The sequence below is a fragment of the Notechis scutatus genome, chromosome 15, assembly GCF_049901735.1.
Source record: "Notechis scutatus isolate UNSWTSFEM ecotype Mainland chromosome 15, rNotScu1.2, whole genome shotgun sequence".
NCBI classification, from domain to species: domain Eukaryota; kingdom Metazoa; phylum Chordata; class Lepidosauria; order Squamata; family Elapidae; genus Notechis; species Notechis scutatus.
Window position 1 is genome coordinate 6,109,580 of NC_142023.1, and position 22,138 is coordinate 6,131,717.

At 43.3% G+C, this 22,138-nt stretch overlaps 2 protein-coding genes across 6 annotated transcripts in view; both read left to right on the forward strand.

Annotated features, from left to right (window-relative positions):
• WHRN (whirlin) overlaps positions 1 to 22,138 on the forward strand; it is a 142,290-nt gene that overhangs the window by 82,346 nt on the left and 37,806 nt on the right. The gene's annotated exons all lie outside the window — the stretch shown is intronic.
• Positions 1 to 22,138, forward strand: part of AKNA (AT-hook transcription factor) — a 41,913-nt gene that overhangs the window by 14,286 nt on the left and 5,489 nt on the right. For all 5 annotated transcript variants that reach the window (XM_087943971.1, XM_087943973.1, XM_087943972.1 and 2 more), the window contains 15 exons: positions 1,590 to 1,664; positions 5,503 to 5,659; positions 6,555 to 6,709; positions 7,365 to 7,424; positions 8,183 to 8,307; positions 9,236 to 9,455; positions 9,546 to 9,694; positions 10,100 to 10,246; positions 13,716 to 13,995; positions 15,085 to 15,191; positions 15,967 to 16,193; positions 17,411 to 17,570; positions 18,296 to 18,436; positions 20,423 to 20,532; positions 21,513 to 21,623. In XM_087943971.1, coding sequence (XP_087800097.1) covers positions 1,590 to 1,664; positions 5,503 to 5,659; positions 6,555 to 6,709; positions 7,365 to 7,424; positions 8,183 to 8,307; positions 9,236 to 9,455; positions 9,546 to 9,694; positions 10,100 to 10,246; positions 13,716 to 13,995; positions 15,085 to 15,191; positions 15,967 to 16,193; positions 17,411 to 17,570; positions 18,296 to 18,436; positions 20,423 to 20,532; positions 21,513 to 21,623 — 2,224 coding nt within the window. The remainder of the gene's footprint in view (positions 1 to 1,589; positions 1,665 to 5,502; positions 5,660 to 6,554; positions 6,710 to 7,364; positions 7,425 to 8,182; positions 8,308 to 9,235; positions 9,456 to 9,545; positions 9,695 to 10,099; positions 10,247 to 13,715; positions 13,996 to 15,084; positions 15,192 to 15,966; positions 16,194 to 17,410; positions 17,571 to 18,295; positions 18,437 to 20,422; positions 20,533 to 21,512; positions 21,624 to 22,138) is intronic.

Below are 22,138 nucleotides of genomic sequence, written 5' to 3' on the forward strand. Positions count from 1 at the left end.
GGTCGTGATCCGAGGACCGCCTGTGTTCAGGAAGAGAACACAGGCAGTCCTCGGATGACGACTGCAATATCGAGCCCCAAATGGATGCCGCAAAGTGGGAAAATCGGTCAAGTGAGTTTCGCCCCAGCTTTACGACGTGTCTTAAGCACGTTTGTGAAGCAAATCCTTGCAGCTGTGGTCACACAGGGGTTCATTGTGTAATGCACACACACACACACACACCGTCAACTCATAAAATATTTCTCTGGTCTTTTAGAGTTGCCAACAGGAAGGGAGGGGGGAGCAGTGTAGCGGCTTGCAAAACCGAAACTGCATTCCATAAATATATTCATAGATAGTTTCCGGGCGAAAACTCCTTCTGTCTGGCATAGAGGCTTTTCAATTTGCAGAAATGTATTTTATTATGATGGTGATGATTATTCTCGCTGGTCTGGAGGTTTGCTCATTCATGTGAGTACGTACTCCGTCTCTGTAAGCCATCAATAGAAAAATCTAGGCCAGTAGCCAAAAGCAAGCTGTTTAATGTACCCACCGTATGTCTGCATCAATCTAAGCGGAGAGAGGTTATAACCTGCACACATTATGCACATTTCCCCTCTTTGTGTGTTTTTCACCCCCACGCCTTTGTGTGTGCGTCCTTCAAGGTTAAAGCACCATTCGTAGCAATTCAATCCTTGGCTTCTAGTATCCGGTTCATCCATATACAGGTAGCTCTTAACACAACATAGAATAGAGTAGGAATAGAATTAGGTTAGGTTAGGTTAGGTTAGGTTAGGTTAGGTTAGGTTAGGTTAGGTTAGGTTAGGCCAGGTCAGAATAAAATAGAATAGAATTAGAATTAGAATAGAATTAGAACAGAATTAGAATAGAATAGAATAGAATAGAATAGAATAGAATAGAATAGAATAGAATAGAATAGACAACATAATACAGAATAGAATTGAATTGAATAGAATAGAATACAGAGTGGAGTGTAACGGAACGGAACAGAACAGAACAGAACAGAATAGAATAGAACAATACAGAATAGAGTGGAGTGGAATAGAATAGAATAGAATAGAATAGAATAGAATAGAATAGAATAGAATAGAATACAGAATACAGAATACAGAATACAGAATACAGAGTAGAATAGAATTGAATAGAACAGAATACAGAGTAGAAGAGAGTAGAGTAGAACAGAGTAGACTAGAATAGAACAGAACAGAATAGAGTCAAATATGATAGAATAAAATAGAAGGAATAGAACAGAACAGAATACAGAGTAGAGTAGAGGAGGGTAGAATAGGAATAGGAATCGAATAGACTAGAACAGAACAGAATATTCTTTATTGGCCAAGTGTGATTAAATACACAAGGAATTTGTCTTCGGTGCATATATGCTCTCAGTGAACCCTTCAATGTTACAACGGCACTAAAAAAAGTGACTTGGGATTAGGACCTTTGCACCATCTCCATGATCACGTGATCAAAATTTGGGTGCTTGGCCACTGACTCATACATATGACCATTGCTCTGTGCCATATACAACAGATCATGCACCCCCAAAGCACTTCCTATTCCATGTTCTTCTCTTCATCGTCTTTTAGGAAGACTACCACAAACTTCTAACCAAGTACGCTGAAGCTGAGAATACCATCGACCGGTTGCGGCTGAGTGCCAAGGTACCAGATGATAAGGAATGATCATATTATCCAGGTCTTTTCTGTAACCTTTGCGCCTGGTGCTTTGTGGGTACCACATTCTCCTCATGGAACACCTTATGAACATACCTGCTTGGGGAACAGGTAGCAACTGATCCTAAAACAGAGGTTTTGTGTATATAAGACTTTACAGGTATCACTGCTCCCTGCTGCTTGGAGAAGACCATGCTTGCAGATTACAGATTCATAGAGTTGGAAGGGACCTTGTAGGTCAGTGGTCCCCAACCTTTTTTATGCCGCGGCCCGGTACCGGCATCAGCTGGGCGCCGCCATCTTGTTTTATGAAAAAGTGCTTCCGGTGAGCTTTCTACCCAGACAAGCTCACCGGAAGCACTTTTTCATCAAAACAAGATGGCGGCGCCCAGCAAACCAGCAGCCCGGTAGGATTTGTTCCACGGACTGGTACCGGTCCATGGACCGGTGGTTGGGGACCCCTGTTGTAGGTCATCTAGTCTAACCCCCTGCCCAAGCAGGAGACCCTTCACCATTTCTGACAGATGGCAGTCCAATCTCTTCTTGAAAGCCTCCAATGATGAAGCTCCCACAACTTCCGAAGGCAACTTCGGTTCCACTGGTTGATTGTTCTCCCTATCAGAAAATTCCTCCTTATTTCCAGGTTGAATCTCTCCTTGGTCACTTTCCATCCATTATTCCTTGTCTGGCCTTCGGGGGCCTTGGAAAATAGCTTGACCCCCTTCCTCTTCTCTGGGGCAGCCCCTCAAATATTGGAAGACTGCTATCCTGTCTCCCCCGGTCCTTCTCTTCCCTAGACTAACCAGACCCATTCTTGCAACCGTTTATCGTATGTTTTATCTTCCAGTCCCCTAATCATCCTAGTTGCTCTTCTCTGCCCTCTTTCCAGAGTCTCAACATCTTTTTTATAGTGTGGTGACCAAAACTGGATGCAGTACTCTAGGTGTGGTCTTACTAAGGATTTATAGAGTGGTCTTAGTACCTCACTTGATCTCGATTGTATCCCTCTGTTGATGCAACTTAGGATAGCTGTCAGCCTTCAAGATTTTCTCCTTTGCTTTGCATCTTTCGGCTGTCATAAGTAACGGGGGAGGAGGGGGAAAATTATGGGAAGTGAGCTGGAGGTGTTACAAACCAGAACTGTATAAGCTGGGGGAGTACATTCTTGCTTAGGTTTCTATTCTATCCTTAGGTTTCTATTCTATGCTATGCGCAGCTGCAACCCTTTATCAAACTATGTCAAGGTCAACGGACAAAAGCTTCATCACCACCTGGAGATGTCCACATGATGATATTCACAACTTTTAATTGGAAGAACCATTTGAACTATTGGGGGTGGGAACATTGCCATTACTTTGTATATGTGATTTATGCGCCATTTTCTCAGATTCAGAATTCTTTTGTTGCTACCACTTGATTTCCAGTAAAGGATATCTTTTCTCTGATTAACGGAGTCTAAGTATTTCTTTCTTGGATTTTGAATGGAGCACTAGCTGACAATAGCATTGGCTTTTTTGGCTGCCACTGCACACTGCTGGCTCATATTTAACTGGTTGTCCACTAAGACTCCAAAGATCCCTCTCACAATTACAACTATTAAACCTGGATTCACCCAGTCTATATGTGTCCTTTTAGTTGTTTTTGCCTAAGTGTAAGACTTTACTTTTCAACATGCTGTTTCAACATGGCTCTGTTTTGGTAAAAATGTATCAGAAAATGGATGGTCAGAGTTAAAGTTTAGTACCTTTCCATTCACCTTTGACCAATAATTATTGTGTCCTGGATCTATCAGTATCATAGCGTCTGGGGATGAGTTGAAATCTGGTTTTTTCCCCTCAAGTTCTAAAGCCATGAATTCTGGTTTTATACCCCAGTTCTGGGTTTTTATTTCAGGGTGAGCTGCAAAATTCTGAATTTATCTCTCAACTGAGTTTCGGATCTCAGGATCTGCAACCCAGTTTGTTTCCACAAAGATCCTGTAAGCGTCATTAGGCTGCAAACTTCATTAGATTATCTCGAATTAATTTGCACTCTCTCTCTCATCCAAAGTTCTCCAAAACATCAGAAGAATATGCTACTCCTGATTCATTTCTTTTTTAAAAATCCCAGCTTTGCTTCATTTCAAAAGTAGAATTCAGATTAGGCTGGAATCCATCGTTGTTGCTTTTCGAAAATAATTATGAGTCGGAAATCCTTGCTTATTCGAAACCCTCTGCAAATACCATCGGATCTGGCTGGCTTCGGCTCTACAATTCTGTGAAGAATGTCTTGAGGAAGTCTTTAGGGCTGTTGAAAAGAAGAAAAGAGAATAGTACTTTTCAAGGGAAGAAGGAAGCACTGGGGTTTCTTTATTAAGATGACTCGGCCAGTTTCTCCTTGAACAGGAAGTTGCAAAGAGGAGGGGGAATTGAGAACATGCCCCCCAAAAAAACATTGCATTTGCAACTGGCTGTTCTCTACTCGTCAGTTTCCTGTGTCTCCAAATTGTGACAGATCTTTTCTCCTTCCTGTATGCCCCACAGAGGCGTAGAATCAAGTATTAGTACTGCTTTATAAAACCCCAGTAAGACCCACAACTGGAATCCTGCAACCAGTTTTGGTCACATTACCAAAAAGATGATGAGACTTTGAGAAAAAAAATTTTTTTTTCACTTGGCAACATCAATTTTGAGCTCCGTTGTGGCCATACATGCTGGTCTTGGCTCTCCTCCTTGGGCAGGGGGTTGGACTAGATGACCTACAAGGTCCCTTCCAACTCTGTTAATCTATGTTAATGTTAATATCTTTGAGTTACTTTTTTATAACTGATTTCTTTTTTCCCTTTAAAAAAAAAGAGAGAGAGAAGCGTTCTCTTTGGAGCCAACCTGTCATCGTTTTACAAATTCTTGTCCTCCTTTCCCCATCCTTTGCTGAAAAATCTCCACTCGGGGTTCCCTGTTTGTTGGGGGGGGGGGAGGCCTTGTGTCCCTATCCCATGATGCTCTCATGCAGTCACAATGCTTAGTTTATGGAGACATCTCTAGGAGATTTGAAGGAGGGGCAGGCTGTGGCAACTGAAGATGTGGGTCAGCTTCAGAAATCCAGTTCTAGCTGGTAGAACATAAGCAGGGGAGACGCCTTAGAATTCACCTCCACTCGTGCGATTCAGAGGACAATGACAGTTGGGGACCTGAGAAAGCAGGTAAAGGTTGTAGCCAACAACCACTATGCAGATGGATTGGGTTAAATCTGGTTAAGAATAGTCAAGATGTTTTCCAGTCGACCTATTCTCCAGAGCACCTGAATGCGAGAGAAGAAGCAACGGATGGAAACTGACCAAGGAGAGAATCAACCTGAAATTTAGGAAAAATTTCCTGACTGTGAGAACAATTAATCAGTGGAACAACTTGCCTCCAGAATGTGGGTTTTCCAACACTGGAGGTTCTTAGGAAAAGATTGGACAACCATTTGTCTGGAATGGTCTAGGCTCTCAGAATCGGAATAGAGCTGGGGAGGGACCTTGGAGGTTTTCTCGTCCATCCCCCCTTCCTATCCCATTTCAGACAAGTGGCTGTCCAGTCTCTTCTTAAAAACTTCCAGTGATGGATCCTGTTGAGCAGGGGGTGGGGGGGTTGGACTAGAAGACCTCCAAGGTCCCTTCCAACTCTGTTATTCCAGGCTCATGATGATTCTGCTGGATTGGCTTCCAAGTCTATTCACTTTTGGGGGTTAAAAAAATATGGGCCTTCTCTCTGCTCTTTTAACTTGTGTTTCAATTACACTTTTTTGAAGATCACGATGAAATACAAGGTTTCTTCTATTTTTTCCTTTTCTTTCTGCCTTTCAGGTACGCTTGTACAGCGACCCTCCCAAGCCCAACCAGGCCGCTGAAATGGGGAGAATATCGGAGGCATCCAAAGTGGTAACGTTCAGCATCCCTCAAATCAGGTCTGCTGAGATCACAAAGCGGTCCAGCCAAGCATCCACGAGCGGTTATGGTGAAGGTAAGTTGAAGACATTTGCATCTTGTCTTCCTTGATCCTGGGAAGAAACAGCGTCATTGCTGTAAACTGAGCAAGTCATTCATTGGCTGGTTCTCCAATGCTCAATGCCAGTCATACCTGTGGATGGGATGACTGAGAATTCCCAGGGCTGAAGGCTAGACTGGCAAACTGAAAAAACTCCCTTGAGAGCAAGCCATTTCTCTCTATAACCACCAAGAAGTATAGTAGTATATAAATAGGGTGGAAAACCCACTCCATTCTAGCACTGATGATGTTACCTAGTTGGGTCATGAAACGTCTGGAAGAAAACCACCAAGCTCAGAGAGCAGTAAAGACCCCTTATCATCATCTCTTCTTCCTCCTCCTCTTTCTCCCCATCTCTCCTCCAAAAATCCCACTTCCTTCTAGCACTGGTAATGTTACCTAGTTAGATCATGAAATGTCTGCAAGAGAATCACAGAGAGCACCAAGGACTCTACACTCCTCCTCCTCTTCCTCCTTCACCGCCTCCTCCTCTTCTTTCCCCCTTTTCTTCTCCTCCACAAAGCCCTCTCCCTTCTAACACTGATGATGTTACCTAGATGGATCATGAAACATCTACAAGAAAACCACTAAGCTCAGAGAGCACCAAGGACCCTACAGTCCTCTTCCTCCTTCTCTTCCTCTTCTTTCCCCCTTCCCCTCTCCTCCACAAACTCCACTCCCTTCTAGCACTGATCATGTTACCTAGTTCGGTCATGAAACGTCCTGCAAAAAAGCCACGAAGCTCAGAGAGCACCCAGGACCTCACATTCCTCTATTGTTGCCAATAAATCAATGTTCACACCGTGAAAGTATTATGCTCCCTGAATTGAGCTGAACTTCAAGCAGAATTTATATATTTTTTGTGTTGCAGGGTTTCCTAGGCAGCCGGCACAACCCTCGTCCTTGAGCTATTCCATGGGCATCGCTTCTTCCGAAACAGATTGTCCCCTCTCCAGCAAAACACCTTTCTTGGGGGATCATCTCACACGATTGTTAACTGCCCAAGCAAGTAAATTTCAGACCCAGGCAAGTTGCTGTTGTTGTTTTAATATCCAATAAAGGACAAAATTTGTAGCCCAGGATTGAACTGTGGGGTCCTTTGATGCTCTCTGAGCTCAGTTCTTTTTCTTGCAGACGTTCATGACCCAACTAGGTAACATCATCAATGCTAGAAGGGAATTAGGGGTTGCTTTTCAATTCTTCCAGCTCTGATGATGTTACCTAGCTGGGTATTGAAACGTCCGCAAGAAAACAACCAAGCTCAGAGAGCACCAAGGACCCCACAGTCTTCCTCCTCCTCCTTGCACACCCCACTCCCTTCTAGCACTGATGATGTTACCTAGTAGGGTCATGAAACTTCTACAAGAAAACAACCAAGCTCAGAGAATGCCAAGGACCTCACAGTTTCTTGCTTCTGATTGGCAACTGGAAAATAAAGAGGGATTTGTGAGCATGTTTTCCAATTTGAAAAGCATTCTGCATGTATGTTGAGTATGTTTCGGCATTAAGTAAATTGATTCTGGGTTGCAATTGTTTTAAGACTTGGGCACACTCGTTCTTTGCCCTTTGTTTAATCTTTGTTTAATCTTTTCCCACTTCTTGGAACTGAGATAGGAAGACAACCATCCTACCAGTCTGATTAATGCAATATGTTGAATCCATTCCTCATTTTGTTTCCCAGATGGAATTCTTGGAGGATTTAATTCAAACTGACAGGCTGGAGGCCACGGACCAGCTGAAGGTAACGCCATTTTTTTTCCTCTCCTCCCTCTTAAGTGACACCTGTGCCAAAAACGGGGCTCACGGTCGTGCTCACACACTCATATGCCACCACCCAGAAGGCAAGGTGCACGATCCCCCCACACCACACCACCCTCTTACCTGCATGGCGCACGCGCACGCCTCCCAGCTGAATTTCAGCCCATTTGAGGCCTTTTTCGGCCTCCCGGAGGCTCAAGGGAAGCCTCTGCCGCCATTGGAGGCCGAAAAATGGGTCCGTTTCATCACTTCCGGTATTTAAGTGCCCGTTTTTCAGCCTCCAAAGGCTACAGAGGCTTCCCTCGAGCCTCTGGAGGCCGAAACCAGCTGGGAAGCACGCACATGCGCAGGGCAGGTAAGTTTGGCTGAGGCTTGCGCCAGCCCAAATGGCTCTACGTGCCTCATGGCCCTAGGCAGTCCTTGACTTACAACAGTTCAGTTAGTGACTGTTTGACGTTACAACGGCAGTGGGAAAAAAGGGACTTGTGACCGTTATTCACACTTAATGACGGTTGCAGCATCCCTGTGAACAAAATCCAGGCGCTTGGCCACCGACTGATAATTATAACAACCAGGTGACTTACTTAACAACTGTAGCAAGAAATATCGTAAATGGGACAAAGTCATGTCCTAAGTCATTTTGGTTCAGTGCCATTGTAACTTTGAATGGCCGCTAAAAGAACTGGGGTAAGTTGAGGTTTTCCTCTCCTTATTCCTCTTTCAATTTTCCTGTCTCGGTAGGGGGTTGCAAGACTGAAGGAAGCTCAGGAAGCACTGGAGCAAGCTTATGTGCAGGCTCGAAATCAGTACCAGCAGTTGAATCAGAACGGAGCTATGGAGACCCTAGGAGAATTTGATCCCAACCGGTACGTAGACATACACCACCCAGATTAAAAAAAGAGGTCCAAAAATGCTAAGGTTTGTCAGCTGGACTGGTTTGAGTCCCGAGTGTCACGCGACAGGGTGAGCTTACACTACTTAACTCAATTCCTGCCAACTTAGCAGCTCGAAAGCATGCAAATGCAAGTAGATAAATATAGTAGGTACCACTTTGGTGGAAGGTAACTGCATTCTATGCACTTTGGTATATAATAATGCCAGCCATATGACCATGGAAGCATCTTCAAACAGTGCTGATTTCAATTGGCAAGATGAGAAACATGCCCTAGAGTCAGACATGGCTGGACAAGGGAAACCTTTGCCTTTATTTTTAAGTTGGTGGCAACTCTTAGAGACTGCACGAATCTTACTCAGGACGGATTGTCTCCTCCCTTGAATTGCAGATTTGCCAAAGATAACCGATTACATTCACTTTTTGAGCATTACAGACGCTTCTTGTTAGAAATTCTGTTTTATGTAAAGCAGCACACAGAGCAAACAAAGAGTACAGTCACCATGTGCTTTACTGCTCAACTGCATAGCTGAAACAGGAAACTCTACTGGACTTATACCATAGATCGAAACATGACAACATTGCCATCTACTGGCTAAATATTACTGTAGTTGTTACATAAAAATACATTCCAACAATGAATTCCAACACTTCTCCCCTTTACTTACCATGTCAACCACCAAATATCTCTATAGGAGGAAATCTGCAATTTCAGGCATATTTATTGTTGGAGATAAGCACTGCACCCTAGAGATGGATGTGGCTGGATAGAGGAACCCTTTACCTTTTTTTAATGACTTTTATGCCGGGTGCTATTAAAAGTATCAAGAGAGAGGTTAACAGGAATTTACATCCACCTCAACAAATAAAAGATTTGGGGATTGTGGCTTAATGTTTCTCAGAGGAGTGGAAGGCAGCATCTTCCATCTGGGGCTGTGTTTGGAGGGCATGAAAGAGAGAATCGAGCAGTCTGCGTGGAACCAACAAGTTGGAGTAGAGATTTCTCCACGAAGCATCCCGTCACATCTCAGCTTCCCAATCCAGCTTTCTGAGGAGCAAATGGGAACCCCAACACCTTCTCTTCATGCTCCAGTCCCAGCTGTCTGCATGCCATATCCTGAGGTGAAATCATGATTAATTAGAAGATTTGGGGCAACATTGCAAAGTGGTTCTATTTCAATTCACTTGGGTTTTTTTCCATCCGTTCCTCAGGCCTCCGCCCCCAAGAAGAACATCACTCAAGTTCAGCTGGAGGGGGACTTGAGTTCCATCAGTGACGGGGCTGGTGAAGAAGATTTCCTGGAGCTGCCCCAACCATGCAAGACTCAAGAGAAGGAGGACATGGATTATCTTCTGGAGCAGTAAGGCTGTGTCTTTCATGTTCATGTCCACCCATTAAAAAAAAGGAAGCCCAACAGGGGTGGGATGAAAATATTTTTATTACTGGTTCTGTGGGCATGGCTAGGTGGGTGTGGCTACATGGGTGTGGCCATGTGACTGGGTGGGCATGGCTCTTTTTTGCTGCAGCACACCCACCCACCCACCCCCTGCGCGCTCTGTTTTTTTCTCCTGACCCTCAGGAAAGCTTCCTGGGCAAAGCAGTAAGAAAGCAAGGGGGATCCCAACACAGCTTATCATCTGAACAGCTGATCGTCGGAACAGCTGATTGTCGGAACAGCTGATCATCGGGAGGAGGAAAAATACTGGTTCAGCTAGAAATGTTAGGTTTTTCTGTCCCAGCTCAGTTTCCTGCTTCTCATTCCAAGGTGCAGCAGCTTCAGATCTTTGCCAGAGGTCTTGAGTCACAAACACAATGCAGAAGAACTGGGCACTGAAGCCACCACAGCTGCTGGGACCAAGGGTGGCTCCTTGCAGAAGCCATCTGCATCTAATAAAATCCCTCCTGCCTCCAAGTAAGTCCGTGTGAAAACAACCTGAGCTACTTCACATTCTTGGAAGATCTAAGATCGCCACCTCCAACCTTCTCTTCTGGATTCCCTACCGCTCTGAATTTCCTAAGGAACAGAATAGCAGAATTGGAAGGGGCCTTGGAGGTCTTCTAGTCCAACCCTGATCAATCAGGAGTTCCTATACCATTTCAGACAGGTGGCTGTCCAGTCTTTTCTTAAAAGCCTCCAGTGATGGAGCACCCGCAACTTCTGGGAGACAAGTCATTCCACTGATTAATTGTTCTAACTTGTCAGGAAATTTCTCCTTAGTTCTAGGTTGCTTCTCTCCTTGATTAGTTTCCATCCGTTGCTTCTTGTCCTGCCCTCTGGTGCTTTGGGGAATAGCTTGACCTCCTCTTCTTTGGGGCAGGCCCTCAAATATTGAAAATCTGCTATTATGTCAACGCTAGTTTTTCTTTTCACCCCTCTTCTTTGTAGCAGCCCCTGTGATGTCAACTCTAGTCCTTCTTTTCATTCAACAAGACGTGCCCAATTCCTGCCACCTTTCTTCCCAGTTCCCAGTTTAAACTACGCATGCAAAACCATGGACGAACGGAAGAATCAGACAGACATTCAGGGAGGAAAGAGCAGAAAATGCATATTTTAGCATGTGTGGCAGATAAAGTGAAAAGGGGAAAAAATAGATTAATGAACCCTCCTCGGACAGAGGGATCTAATCTTCTGAAAATAATCAAAATCAGAGCTTAGATTCCTGGACAAAAAGATCTTGAAAAAAATCACATTGGAATCCTGGCCTGCTTTTTCTTTCTTTCTTTCTTTCTTTCTTTCTTTCTTTCTTTCTTTCTTTCTTTCTTTCTTTCTTTCTTTCTTTCTTAATAAATAAATATTTTTAATCTCTCTCTATATATAAAGGCAAAATACCACTCACGCATCATCACAAAATCTCCAGAACCATAAAGCCTACAAACTTGAAATTTGGCCCGTTATGTTCCTCTTGGCTTCTAGGAGCTCACTAAGAAAGGATTCTTCAAAATGACCATCAGAGTATTTCATATATTATTATTATTAACATGCTCTGATGCTAAAGAGTTCTACTACCCCTCCCCACTGGAAAGAAATCTGTAAGCCCGGCTGCATAGTTTCAGAGCGAAGCATGGGGTATCAAGCTAGCTTTTAATATAATCATGCCATCTTCCGTTGAACAGTGTTGTTGTCTGGGTACAAACATCTTTCTTAAACAATAATCAAAAGTACCACATCCTTCATTACATATTAATTCTGCAATATTTAACATAGAACGTTCCACATATTAATCGTACAATGTTAACATAACAATAGTCAACATATTAATCATCATATTTACTTCTCTCTTTTAACGTATCTTCTTTATTTTGTTACCCTATTTCTAAACTTCCATAATCCTGGCCTGATTTTTTTTTTCTAAGCTCGTTTGGCCGGGTTATTTTTTGCTAGAGCAGCAAGTCCCTTCCCCTGGTGTTTTGGGCATTCCGCGATGTGACTAAAATTAGAAACGGGGTTGGCTTTTTTTCGCTGCATCATCTAAAGCTGGGGAACAAAGACGCCTTTGCTTTTTCTTTCTTGTTTTCTTTCCCAGGCCCCTTCAAAGCCGCTTTAAGCCTCTCTCTCTCTCTCTCTCTCTTCCCCCTCCCGTCCTTCTTACTGTCTGCTGGCAAGGAAAGGATGTAGAGGACGAGAATGCAGAAAGGGAGGGAGAACGGAGAGGAATTTGACAGGAAGGAAGGCAGAACTCAGCAGGGGAATCTTAAGAGGTGGGAACCTCTTAAGCTGGGAAGCAATATTCTCTTTTTTTTTTTTTTTTGGATGGCTGGGACTTGGCTGGGAGATATAGAATGCTTGGAAGCAATTGCGTTGCCCCACTTTTCAAGTTTTCAGCTTGTAAAACCTGGCACCGCAGAGAGGCTGCTACAAAGATTTCACTGTGCTTTTAACACTCCGTCCCCACTCTGGTTTTCTACAGGAGGTAAGGAAGGATGGAGATTCTGAGGGAGGAGGGAGGTCTAAGGAAAGAGTCAAGGAAGGTTTTAATCGGAATAGAGCTGGGAGGGACCTTGGAGGTCTTCTAGTCGAGCAGGAGACCCTATATTGTTTCAGACTAGTGCCTGTCCAGTCTCTTCTTAAAAGAGCACCACAACTTCTGGAGATATGACCTTCCATTGGTTGATTGTCCTCACTGTTAGAAAGTTTCTCCTTAAGTTCCAGGTTGCTTCTCTCCATGGTTAGTTTCCATCCATTGCTTTTAGTCTTGCTTTCGAGTGCTTCGGAAAATAAGTTGACCCCTCTCTTCTTTGTGGCAGCCCCTCAAATACTGGAAGATGCTATCACGTCCCCCCTCCAGTCCTTCTTTTCTCTGGACTAGCCAGGCCCAGTTCCTGCAACCGTTCGTCGTCTGTTTTATCCTCCAGTCCCCTCATCATCCTGGTTGCTCTTCTCTGCCCTCTTTCTAGAGTCTCAACCTCTTTTTTTTATAGTGGGGTGACCAAAACTGGATGCAGGATTCTGGGTGTGGTCTTACTAAGGCTTTATGTGAATTGGGTCTTAAGTTGCATGGAGCCACATAAGTAGGAGGTGTTTTGCTTCACAACGCACAGACAGTTTCTAGGAGAATTTGTCTGCATTTTATAAGCTCGTATTCGGAAGTTGTGTTGTTTTCTGGGTACTTCAGGCACTGGCCTGAACAGGGGGTTGGACTAGAAGACCTCCAAGGTCCCTTCCAACTCTGTAAGTCTTCCACTTGCATGTCAAATTGTTGATTGCAACCTTGATTAGCTTCTGGGAAACACTGGTATGTCCTTGTTCTGACCAAGGCTTCCTGAGACCATAATTAATCACACGCTTAATCCAAACAACCCTCTTTTTATTTCAACGGCTGGGAATTATGTTCATTCTCAGCCGGTAATGAGTCCCAAACAGTCCCTCAAGATAAGCACCCACCTTTCTCTCCTTTGAATTGCTGCCAATAACTAAAGTGCCAAATTAACTGTAAAAAGCCAAACAGAGGACAAAATCCACACAGAGCTTCAAAGTTTAATCCGAACAGAGTGAAAGTTGCTTCCTGCAAAGGCTCCTGTCCCTTTGCTCCTCCTTTATGACTTATGGCTTACTCCCGAGTCTCCCCTTTTGTCTTAACTGTTCTTGCCTTCTGGCAGCTCTGCACATGTGCACACTGGTAGCAGGCTCCCACTGTTCCTCTGCCTCGCTGCTGTCAGATTCTGGAGGCTCCAGTCAGCACATAACTCCCAGATGGCCCTGGCCCCATATGTGTATCAGACGCAGGACCCTCGTCTGAGTCCTCCCCAGACTCCCAGACTGGCCCATGTTCCTCCCCACTGTCCAACTCTGCTGCCATGTCCGCAGGCTGCCAGGGGACCACAACAGTCCTTAAATTTAAGGACTTGTTCACAAACCAATGCAGCTTTGCTTTTTGTGATAGGGGACTTCAAGAGAAGGAGACTCCTGAGCGATCGCTTGGAAAGGTCCAGCAGCCAACCCACCAAAGCAGGCACGTGTCTTCCGTCCAAGCAGAAGCAGCTCTCGGTGAACCCACAGAGATCAGCCATCCCATGGTTGCGGTCCACAAGATATTCTCGAGAAGGAAGCAGGAGGCGGAGTTTTCACCTCACAGCAGCATGGCGAGCGTAAGGGGAAGTGTAGCATCGGAATCTGGGGCTCCGCATTCACCCTCCCGGAAGATGGACACAACGTTGTGTGAGGTAAGTCTGAGTTGGTGATGGCAAACACGGAGGGAGAATTCCAGGTAATCCATCTTGTTCACTCGGGAAGATTAAGGAAGGAAATATAATCTCAAATATCTCCAGAATAGGACTTGGAGACCAAGATGGAAAGAATTATTTGTCTCCTGATCTCTGGGATCCTTTAGATATTGAAGGTACTAAGAAACCCCACCAGGTAAGTCCACTGGACATGGTTGAGTCCACTTTGGATGGAGCTACAACTTTTCCTAAAGAATCATTGAATGTCTATGGAGATCCTCAGTCATTCAGGTTATGGTTGCCCCAAAGATGCTTTTCCAAGAGGCAACTGGACTTTCTGGTTTTTCTTTGAAGATGTTTCGCTCCTCATCCAAGAAGCTTCTTCTGCTTTTCTAAAGATAGAAGAAGAAAACCTATGACTAAGATAACCTGAAGAAGATAACCTATGACTATCACTAAGTGTTGTATCTTATGCTTCTTGATGAATGTATCTTTTCTTTTATGTACACTGAGAGCATATGCACCAAAGACAAATTCCTTGTGTGTCCAATCACACTTGGCCAATAAAGAATTCTACTCTACTCTACTCTACTCTACTCTACTCTACTCTACTCTACTCTACTCTACTCTATTCTACTCTATTCTATTCCTATTCTACTCTACTCTACTCTACTCTACTCTACTCTAATCTAATCTAATCTAATCTAATCTATTCTATTCTATTCTATTCTATTCCTATTCTACTCTATTCTACTCTACTCTACTCTACTCTACTCTACTCTACTCTATTCTACTCTACTCTACTCTATTCTATTCTATTCTATTCTATTCTATTCTATTCTATTCTATTCTATTCTATTCTATTCTATTCTATTCTACTCTACTCTACACTATTCTACTCTACTCTATTCTACTCTATTCTAAAGGGTGTGCCCTTTTTTCAGGCCTTCGACATTCATGGAATGAAGATATATCCAAGTGATGGAGATACCTCTGTGATCAAGCCCAGTGGCCTTCAAGAGTAGTCTAAAGAGATGTTCTAGATTTTGCTGGTAGCTCCATAAGTCTCTCCCTTTCCCTTTGTTGCAGGATCTGCGCATTGTATCTCCAGAGACAGACAGTGGCTTTGTGGGGTCAGAAACCAGCAGGGCGTCTCCTCTAGCACAGATGCCCAAGCACCAGTTGGTAAAGATGAGGTACAGCATGTTAGCTATCGCCCTTTTCTTTTATATATCTTTTTTTTCAGCCATCCTTTTTCTTCTGCAGCCTTCTTCACATCTATTTTCCAGTTCCACTCACTTTTCTATTCCCCTTTTCTCTTTCCCTCCAAACTGCTAATTCTACCCTCTGTGGAGGTGAGTTCAGAAAGGAAGCACATCTAACTGAATAGAAAACAAGTGTAATACACTTTACCAGTGTGTGTGTGTGTGTGTGTGAAATACCACTCACGCATCATCACAAAACCTCCAGAACTGTAAAGCCTACAAGCTTGAAATTTGGCACGTATGTTCCTCTTGGCTTCTAGGGGCTCACTAAGAAAGGATTTTTCAAAATGACCATCAGAGCATTAGTATTTCGTATATTATTATTAAGACGCTCTGCTGCTAAGGAGTTCTACTCCCCCTCCCCACCTGAGAAGAAATCTGTTCCAAATGCAAAACACAAGCAGAGGAGTTTCAGTTGCAGTTTCACAGCTTTAGTACAGAACAGTTGAGCTAAGCCACGCCCAGGCACCTTGCTGTCTCCTCCTTGCTCACATAGCAAATACTGCTTCCGTTTCCAAACAGCCCTCCACTCTCTCACACACTGACAGGACGCTAGCCAGATGAATACCGATGGATGCTGGTAGGCAGAGACAGAATTCCCCCCCCCTTATTTTCCTCCCCAAAAACTAAGCCCGACCACATAGTTTTGTAGCGAAGCGCAGGTATCCAGCTAGTCCTACATATTTGGGGGATTTTTTGGTTCTAGGTGCTACAGCATCCAGAGACCATCACCTACAATTGATGTGCCTCCCTGCTCACCATCCTCAAAGAAAGCACCAGGTGTGGTGAAGCACCTGGGACCAGACACATCACCTGGACAAGTGAAGCCTGAAGCTGGTAGAAACAGATGTACCTTATTGAAAAGAAACCCACTCCAGAAGGCTTCTCCTTGCAGGTGGATGAATGAAATGGAGCCAGAAGACAATGAGAACTGTGAGTTGAATTCCAGATGTGGTTGAGGTACCACCTCCATCATGTCCAGCTACCCAAGGTTCACCTCCTTGCTTAGGAAGCTTTGACTCAGTTATGGAGTCCAGTATCTCAGAGTGTTTCTGAACAGTTAGCAAGACGTCATCTATATACAACACAACTCACAAGTCCCAGATACTGGAGCTGAGATCTTAAGGTTTAGGGTCAACACTGTTCAAAAATATATCCCAAAACACCAAGATGCTTGCTTCTAGCGAAAGACCATGTTAATGAAGTGATTAATGAAAACAATTTAATGAAAAGAAAGGGTGACATGATAGCAGTGTTCCAATATTTGAGGAGTTGCCACAAAGAAGAAGGGGTCACGCCATTCTCCAAAGCACCTGAAGGCAAAAACAAGAAACAACGGATGGAAACTAATCAAGGAGAGATCCAACCTAGAACTAAGGAGAAGTTTCTTGACAGTTAGAACTATTAATAAATGGAAGGGCTTGCCTCCAAAAGTTATGGGTGCTTCTCAACACTGGAGGTTTTGAAGAAGAGACAGGATAGCCCTTTGTCTGAAATAGTATAGGGTCTCCTGCTTGAACAGGGGGTTGGACTAGATGACCTCCAAAGTCCATTCCAACTTTGTTATTTTGTTAAAAGTAGCGTGCTAGCTCCCCCATAAGTTTAATTTTCCTGTGATTTTCCCCTTTAGTAGGCTGAGTTTGGAGATAAAATGGAAAGAAAATACAAGGGATAAATTTGAGATGCTCGGTGGCTAAGATGCTGAGCTTGTCGATCAGAAAGGTCGACGGTTCGAATCCCTAGCGCCGCATCACGGAGCGAGCTCCCGTTCCTTGTCCCAGCTTCTGCCAACCTAGCAGCTCAAAAGCATGTTAAAAATGCAAGTAGAAAAATAGGGACCCCCTTTGGTGGGAAGGTAAAAGCATTCTGAGCGCCTTTGGCATTTAGTCATGCCGGCCACGTGACCACGGAGACGTCTTCGGACAAGCGCTAGCTCTTCGGCTTTGTAACAGATGAGCATTGCCCGCTAGAGCCGGAAACGACTAGCACAGATGTGCGAGAGGAACCTTTACCTTTATCTTCTTTTTTAAACATTGACCCATCCCAGAGTGGACTCCATAGTGTACTTAAGAAAAGCAGGCCTTGATGTATATATATATTTAAGGCTTAACACTCATGATATCTTGCTCTCTCTCTCTCTCGCTTGCCAGTTCACCCTGACTCTGAGACAGAAACGGAGACCCAGGGTGGTACCAGTCTGGATGGCAGCCCTCCACCCCGTGGGAGAAATGGCCCCCGTTCATCCCCAATTTCTTCCAACATGGCCCAGGCTCGCCACAAGAATTTTCTTCATTCACGCTTGGAACGAGAGTAAGTATGCCCCTTCCGAAAAGGAGTTCAGGAGAAGACAATATTAATATAGGCCATTTGGGTGAGGTTGGTGAGGCTGTTGAAGTAGGATTGTTGCACTTCAAAACACCGTGTTCAGGCTCAGAATCAAATCAGGACCACCCATTAGATTGCATCAGAGAATTGAAATATCTAGTCAATTAAAGTTCAGCACTAAATTGATGGCAAATGAGGGTCAATTCAGGAGGGGTTAGAATTGGACCATTTGTGACAATGCAATGATTCTAAGCTGATGACGTGCTTAACTCCACCCCCACCCCAGCTCTGCCTGCTCTTCTCCTACACACCCGCAAATGTTCACTATCCCACATCTTAACTAGGGGAGTGTACTTTATGGATAAATTCCATCAATTCATAATTATTATTTCTGATTACCTTGGTTGCCAACTCCTTAAAGCAAATCCTCCTTTGGCTGGGAAAAAGAGAGAGAGAGAGAGTTGCTATACCAAACAATCGGCGCCCTCAAAGCTTTCTCTATCTCTACCGATTACACCCTACTTTTCTAAACAACTGTCTTAGTCAAATGATTTTTTTTACCTATCATTCTACCCCCATCCCTCCAGCCCAGGAAGAGGGAGAGAAGAGCATTAAACTCCCTTTTTCTCTTGATGACTTCAACCCTCCCTGGTAGCAGTTGTCACAGTCAATCTGATGTTCCTATGTTCTTCGTTTTATTTCTCCACCAGTGAAGCCATTGAAGCTTTGCAGCACGAAGTTTCTCGGTTGCGCCAAAGTCTAGAAGAGTCACTCCATCGGCAGTCGTCTTCTCCCCACCCATCTAAAGTCCAGGACACGGCTCACCTTTATCCAAGAGTCACTCCAGCACGGTAAGGGATGGACGAAACTATTGTTTAACGTGTAAAAATTTCGGTGCAAACTCTCCTCTGGTAAACCTCATGGCTTCTTCCCAGTCCCTGATGAGCCTATCTGGAACTACATGTTGGTGGAGATTCTCCGTCATCCAAGTCATGGTTTTGCCAAAGATGCTTTTTCAAGAGGCAAGAAGCGGCTTCTTGGATGAGAAGTGAAACATCCAAGGAAAAAAACTTCTCATCCAAGAAGCTTCTTCAGTTCTGAATGGACTTTTTTTCCTTGAAGAAGTTTCACTTCTCATCCTAGAAGCTTCTTCAGTTCTGACTGGATTTTCTTTGCTTTTCCTTGAAGACATTTCACTTCTCATCCAAGAAGCTTCTTCAGTTCTGAATGAACTTTTTCCTGTTTTTCCTTGAAGAAGTTTCGCTTCTCAGCCAAGAAGCTTCTTCAGTTCTGATTGCACTTCCTTTGTGTTTCCTTGAAGATGTTTCATTCCCCATCCAAGAAGCTTCTTTAGCTCTGACAGTTCTCTAGAAAAGTTCCTGGGATGAGAAGCAAAATGCCTTCCAGGAAAAACAAAGTCCAGTTGCCTTTTGACAAAGGGATATTTGTACCGCCAAACCTCCAGATGATATCTAGAGGGCAATAAGACTGCAAAGGCAGTTTAGTTTCTCATAAGGCAGCTGACTCACCCATTATGAAAGACATCATGGGAAACTTCCAAACAGCTAACCACAGTTCTACCATCCTGGCTGGATTCCAGACTGTTCAGAAAGACAGATTCAAAGCAAAACCAGGGTGAAAATATTGTTGCTTTCTCTCTCTGATGCCTTCACTACCTATGGAGTGGAGTGGAACGGAATACAATACAATACATTTACAATACAATACATTTACAATACAATACAATAATACAATACAATTACAATTACAATTACAATACAATACAATAATACAATACAATACAATGCAATAATACAATACAATAATTCAATTACAATACAATACAATAATACAATGCAATACAATACAATAATACAATACAATAATACAATACAATACAATATTACAATTACAATGCAGTGCAATGCAATAATACAATACAATAATACAATTACAATGCAATGCAATACAATACAATACAATAATACAATACAATAATACAATGCAATAATACAATACAATACAATACAATTACAATTACAATACAATACAATACAATAATACAATACAATACAATACAATGCAATGCAATACAATACAATAATACAATACAATACAATAATACAATGCAATACAATACAATACAATAATACAATACAATTACAGTACAATACAATAATACAGTACAATACAGTACAATACTATAATAATACAATACATTATATTTACAATAAAATACATTACAATTACAATAAAATACAATAATAATACAATACCATAATAATACAATACAACACAACACAGAACTGACTGATATTTATGACAGTTGCTGTGTCTCGGTGTGACGTCATCCTCTTTTATGACCTTCTGGCCAGTAAAAGATGCTACACCGAAGAAGCCAGGTTCACTTCACAACCATCTTAATAACTTAACAATTGCAGTGATTCACTTAACCGCTGTAGTAGGAAAGGTGTTCAAATGAGGCAAAATTCACATAACAAATGTTTCGCTTAGCCACAGAAATTGTGACCTCAACAGAGCTCGTAAGTCGAGGACTGCCTGTATGAAACTCTGCCAAGGAGTTTAGCAAACCACGGTAGCCTTGTTTGCAGGCGGATGCTAAGCTAAGCATGCTTGTTTGTGATCCATCTCACCCATGTTCACACACACACACACACACAAACAAACTAGAATAAATCACATGGAGTAAAAGGAATCCGGTCAGATTTTAGGAGTCCAGTGGTGACGTTGCCAGGGGGAGAATAAATGGATAAGTTTCTTGTTTTGTGCTTTGCTATAGTCTTGCCTTCGGTATAACATGCTGCCTCCTTCCGCAGAACTTCAAGGAAAAGCATGGTGGAATCTGATGGATCATTTCTGGCCACTGAACCAAAGGGGAGGACCCCAAAGACAACTTTGACTCAACATGGATCTGAGTTGGACTTCAGTAAGTGGCAAATGTTGTTGGCATAGTCCAGAATTAGAAACTTGGTGTCATGCAGAGTCCCTGGATTTCAGTTGTCGGCCACGACTGTCAATAGGGCCAATGGAAGGAGTTGCCCAAAGCAACTGAGAGACCCTGAGATTAATTTAGTTAGGGAGACAGCCATACTTTAGGCAAAGAGAACTATCTCCGAACAGGCTGTCTGTTTTAAATATTTTGAGAGGTCCTTGATGCTCCCTGAGCTTGGTGGTTTTCTTGCAGATGTTCCATTCCCCAAGTTAGGTGACACCATCAGTGCTACAAGGGTTTGCAGGGAGGTGGAGCAGGAGGAGGAGGAGATAGACACGGAAGAGGAGGGGAAGAAGGAGGAGGAAGAAAAGGAGGAGGAAGAAGACTGTGGGGTCCTTGGTGTTCTCTGAGCTTGGTTGTATTGTTTGTTGTTGTTATTTGTTGTTTGTTGTTTATTTGTTGTTTGGTTGTTTGTTGTTTGGTTGTTTCTTGTTTGTTTGTTGTTTATTGTTTATTGTTTATTTATTGTTTGTTTGTTGTTTGTTGCTTATTGTTTATTGTTTCTTTGTTGTTTGTTTGTTGTTTGCTTGTTGGTTGGTTGGTTGGTTGTTGGTTGGTTGTGGTTGGAGGAGGAGGAGAAGGAGGAGGAGAAGGAGGAGAAATGTGGGGCCCTTGGTATTCTCAGCTTGCTTGTTTTCTTGCAGACATTTCATTAACCAAACTAGGGAACATCATCAGTGCTAGAAGGGAGTTGGGAGGAGTAGTAAGACTGTGGGATCCTTGGTGCTCTCTGAACTTGGTTGTTCAGAGGGAACATCATCAGTACTAGTGGTATTAAATATTTTGATTAGATCGAGCCAAATGCTCTTCTGCAGTTCAGTTCATGCTCCCCAATGTTCTTGGAATCCCTGAGACAATGTAGGACTTTGCATACCAAATTAAGCTGGGATTGTCTTTTCCTGCTTTGCTCCTAGATCCTTCCGAGTCAGACGGTGGTGCACTATCAAAATTGCAGAATGGAAAACAACACATAACTTCCAGGATAAGACTATCCAAACCATGCACAGTGCAAGGACCTTACACAGGTAACAGCATCATCTCTAAGCCACCCACCCTTGTATAAACTAACATACACCACTGGGAAGTTACATCAGTAAAGAAACACAAGCAAAATCCCTTTTCACGATTCCTTTCGAAGTTGGCATTTGGGAGTTGGAAGGTTGAAAAAATTTTAAAGGACCAAAACTCGATGCAGGATTCCAAGTATGATCTTAGCAAGGCATTATAAAGTGGTACTAACACTTCACATGATCTTGATTCCATCCTTCTGTTGATGCAGCCTAGAAGTGTGTTGGCTTTTTTTTTTTGGCAGCTGCTGCACACGGCTGGCTCATATTTAAGTGATTGTCCGCTACGAAATCCTTCTCACAGCTACTACTGTTGAGTAATATTGAGCTTATACGTAACAGCCGCCTGCAAATCCACAATTCGAGTGCTTCTGCTCTCTTCGAGAGTCCTTCTGTCCGAGACCAACTCTCCGCTCCGTAGAGCAGGATAGAAAAGATGTCGCATCATCGCACAAGCCTGATTTTTTTCAATC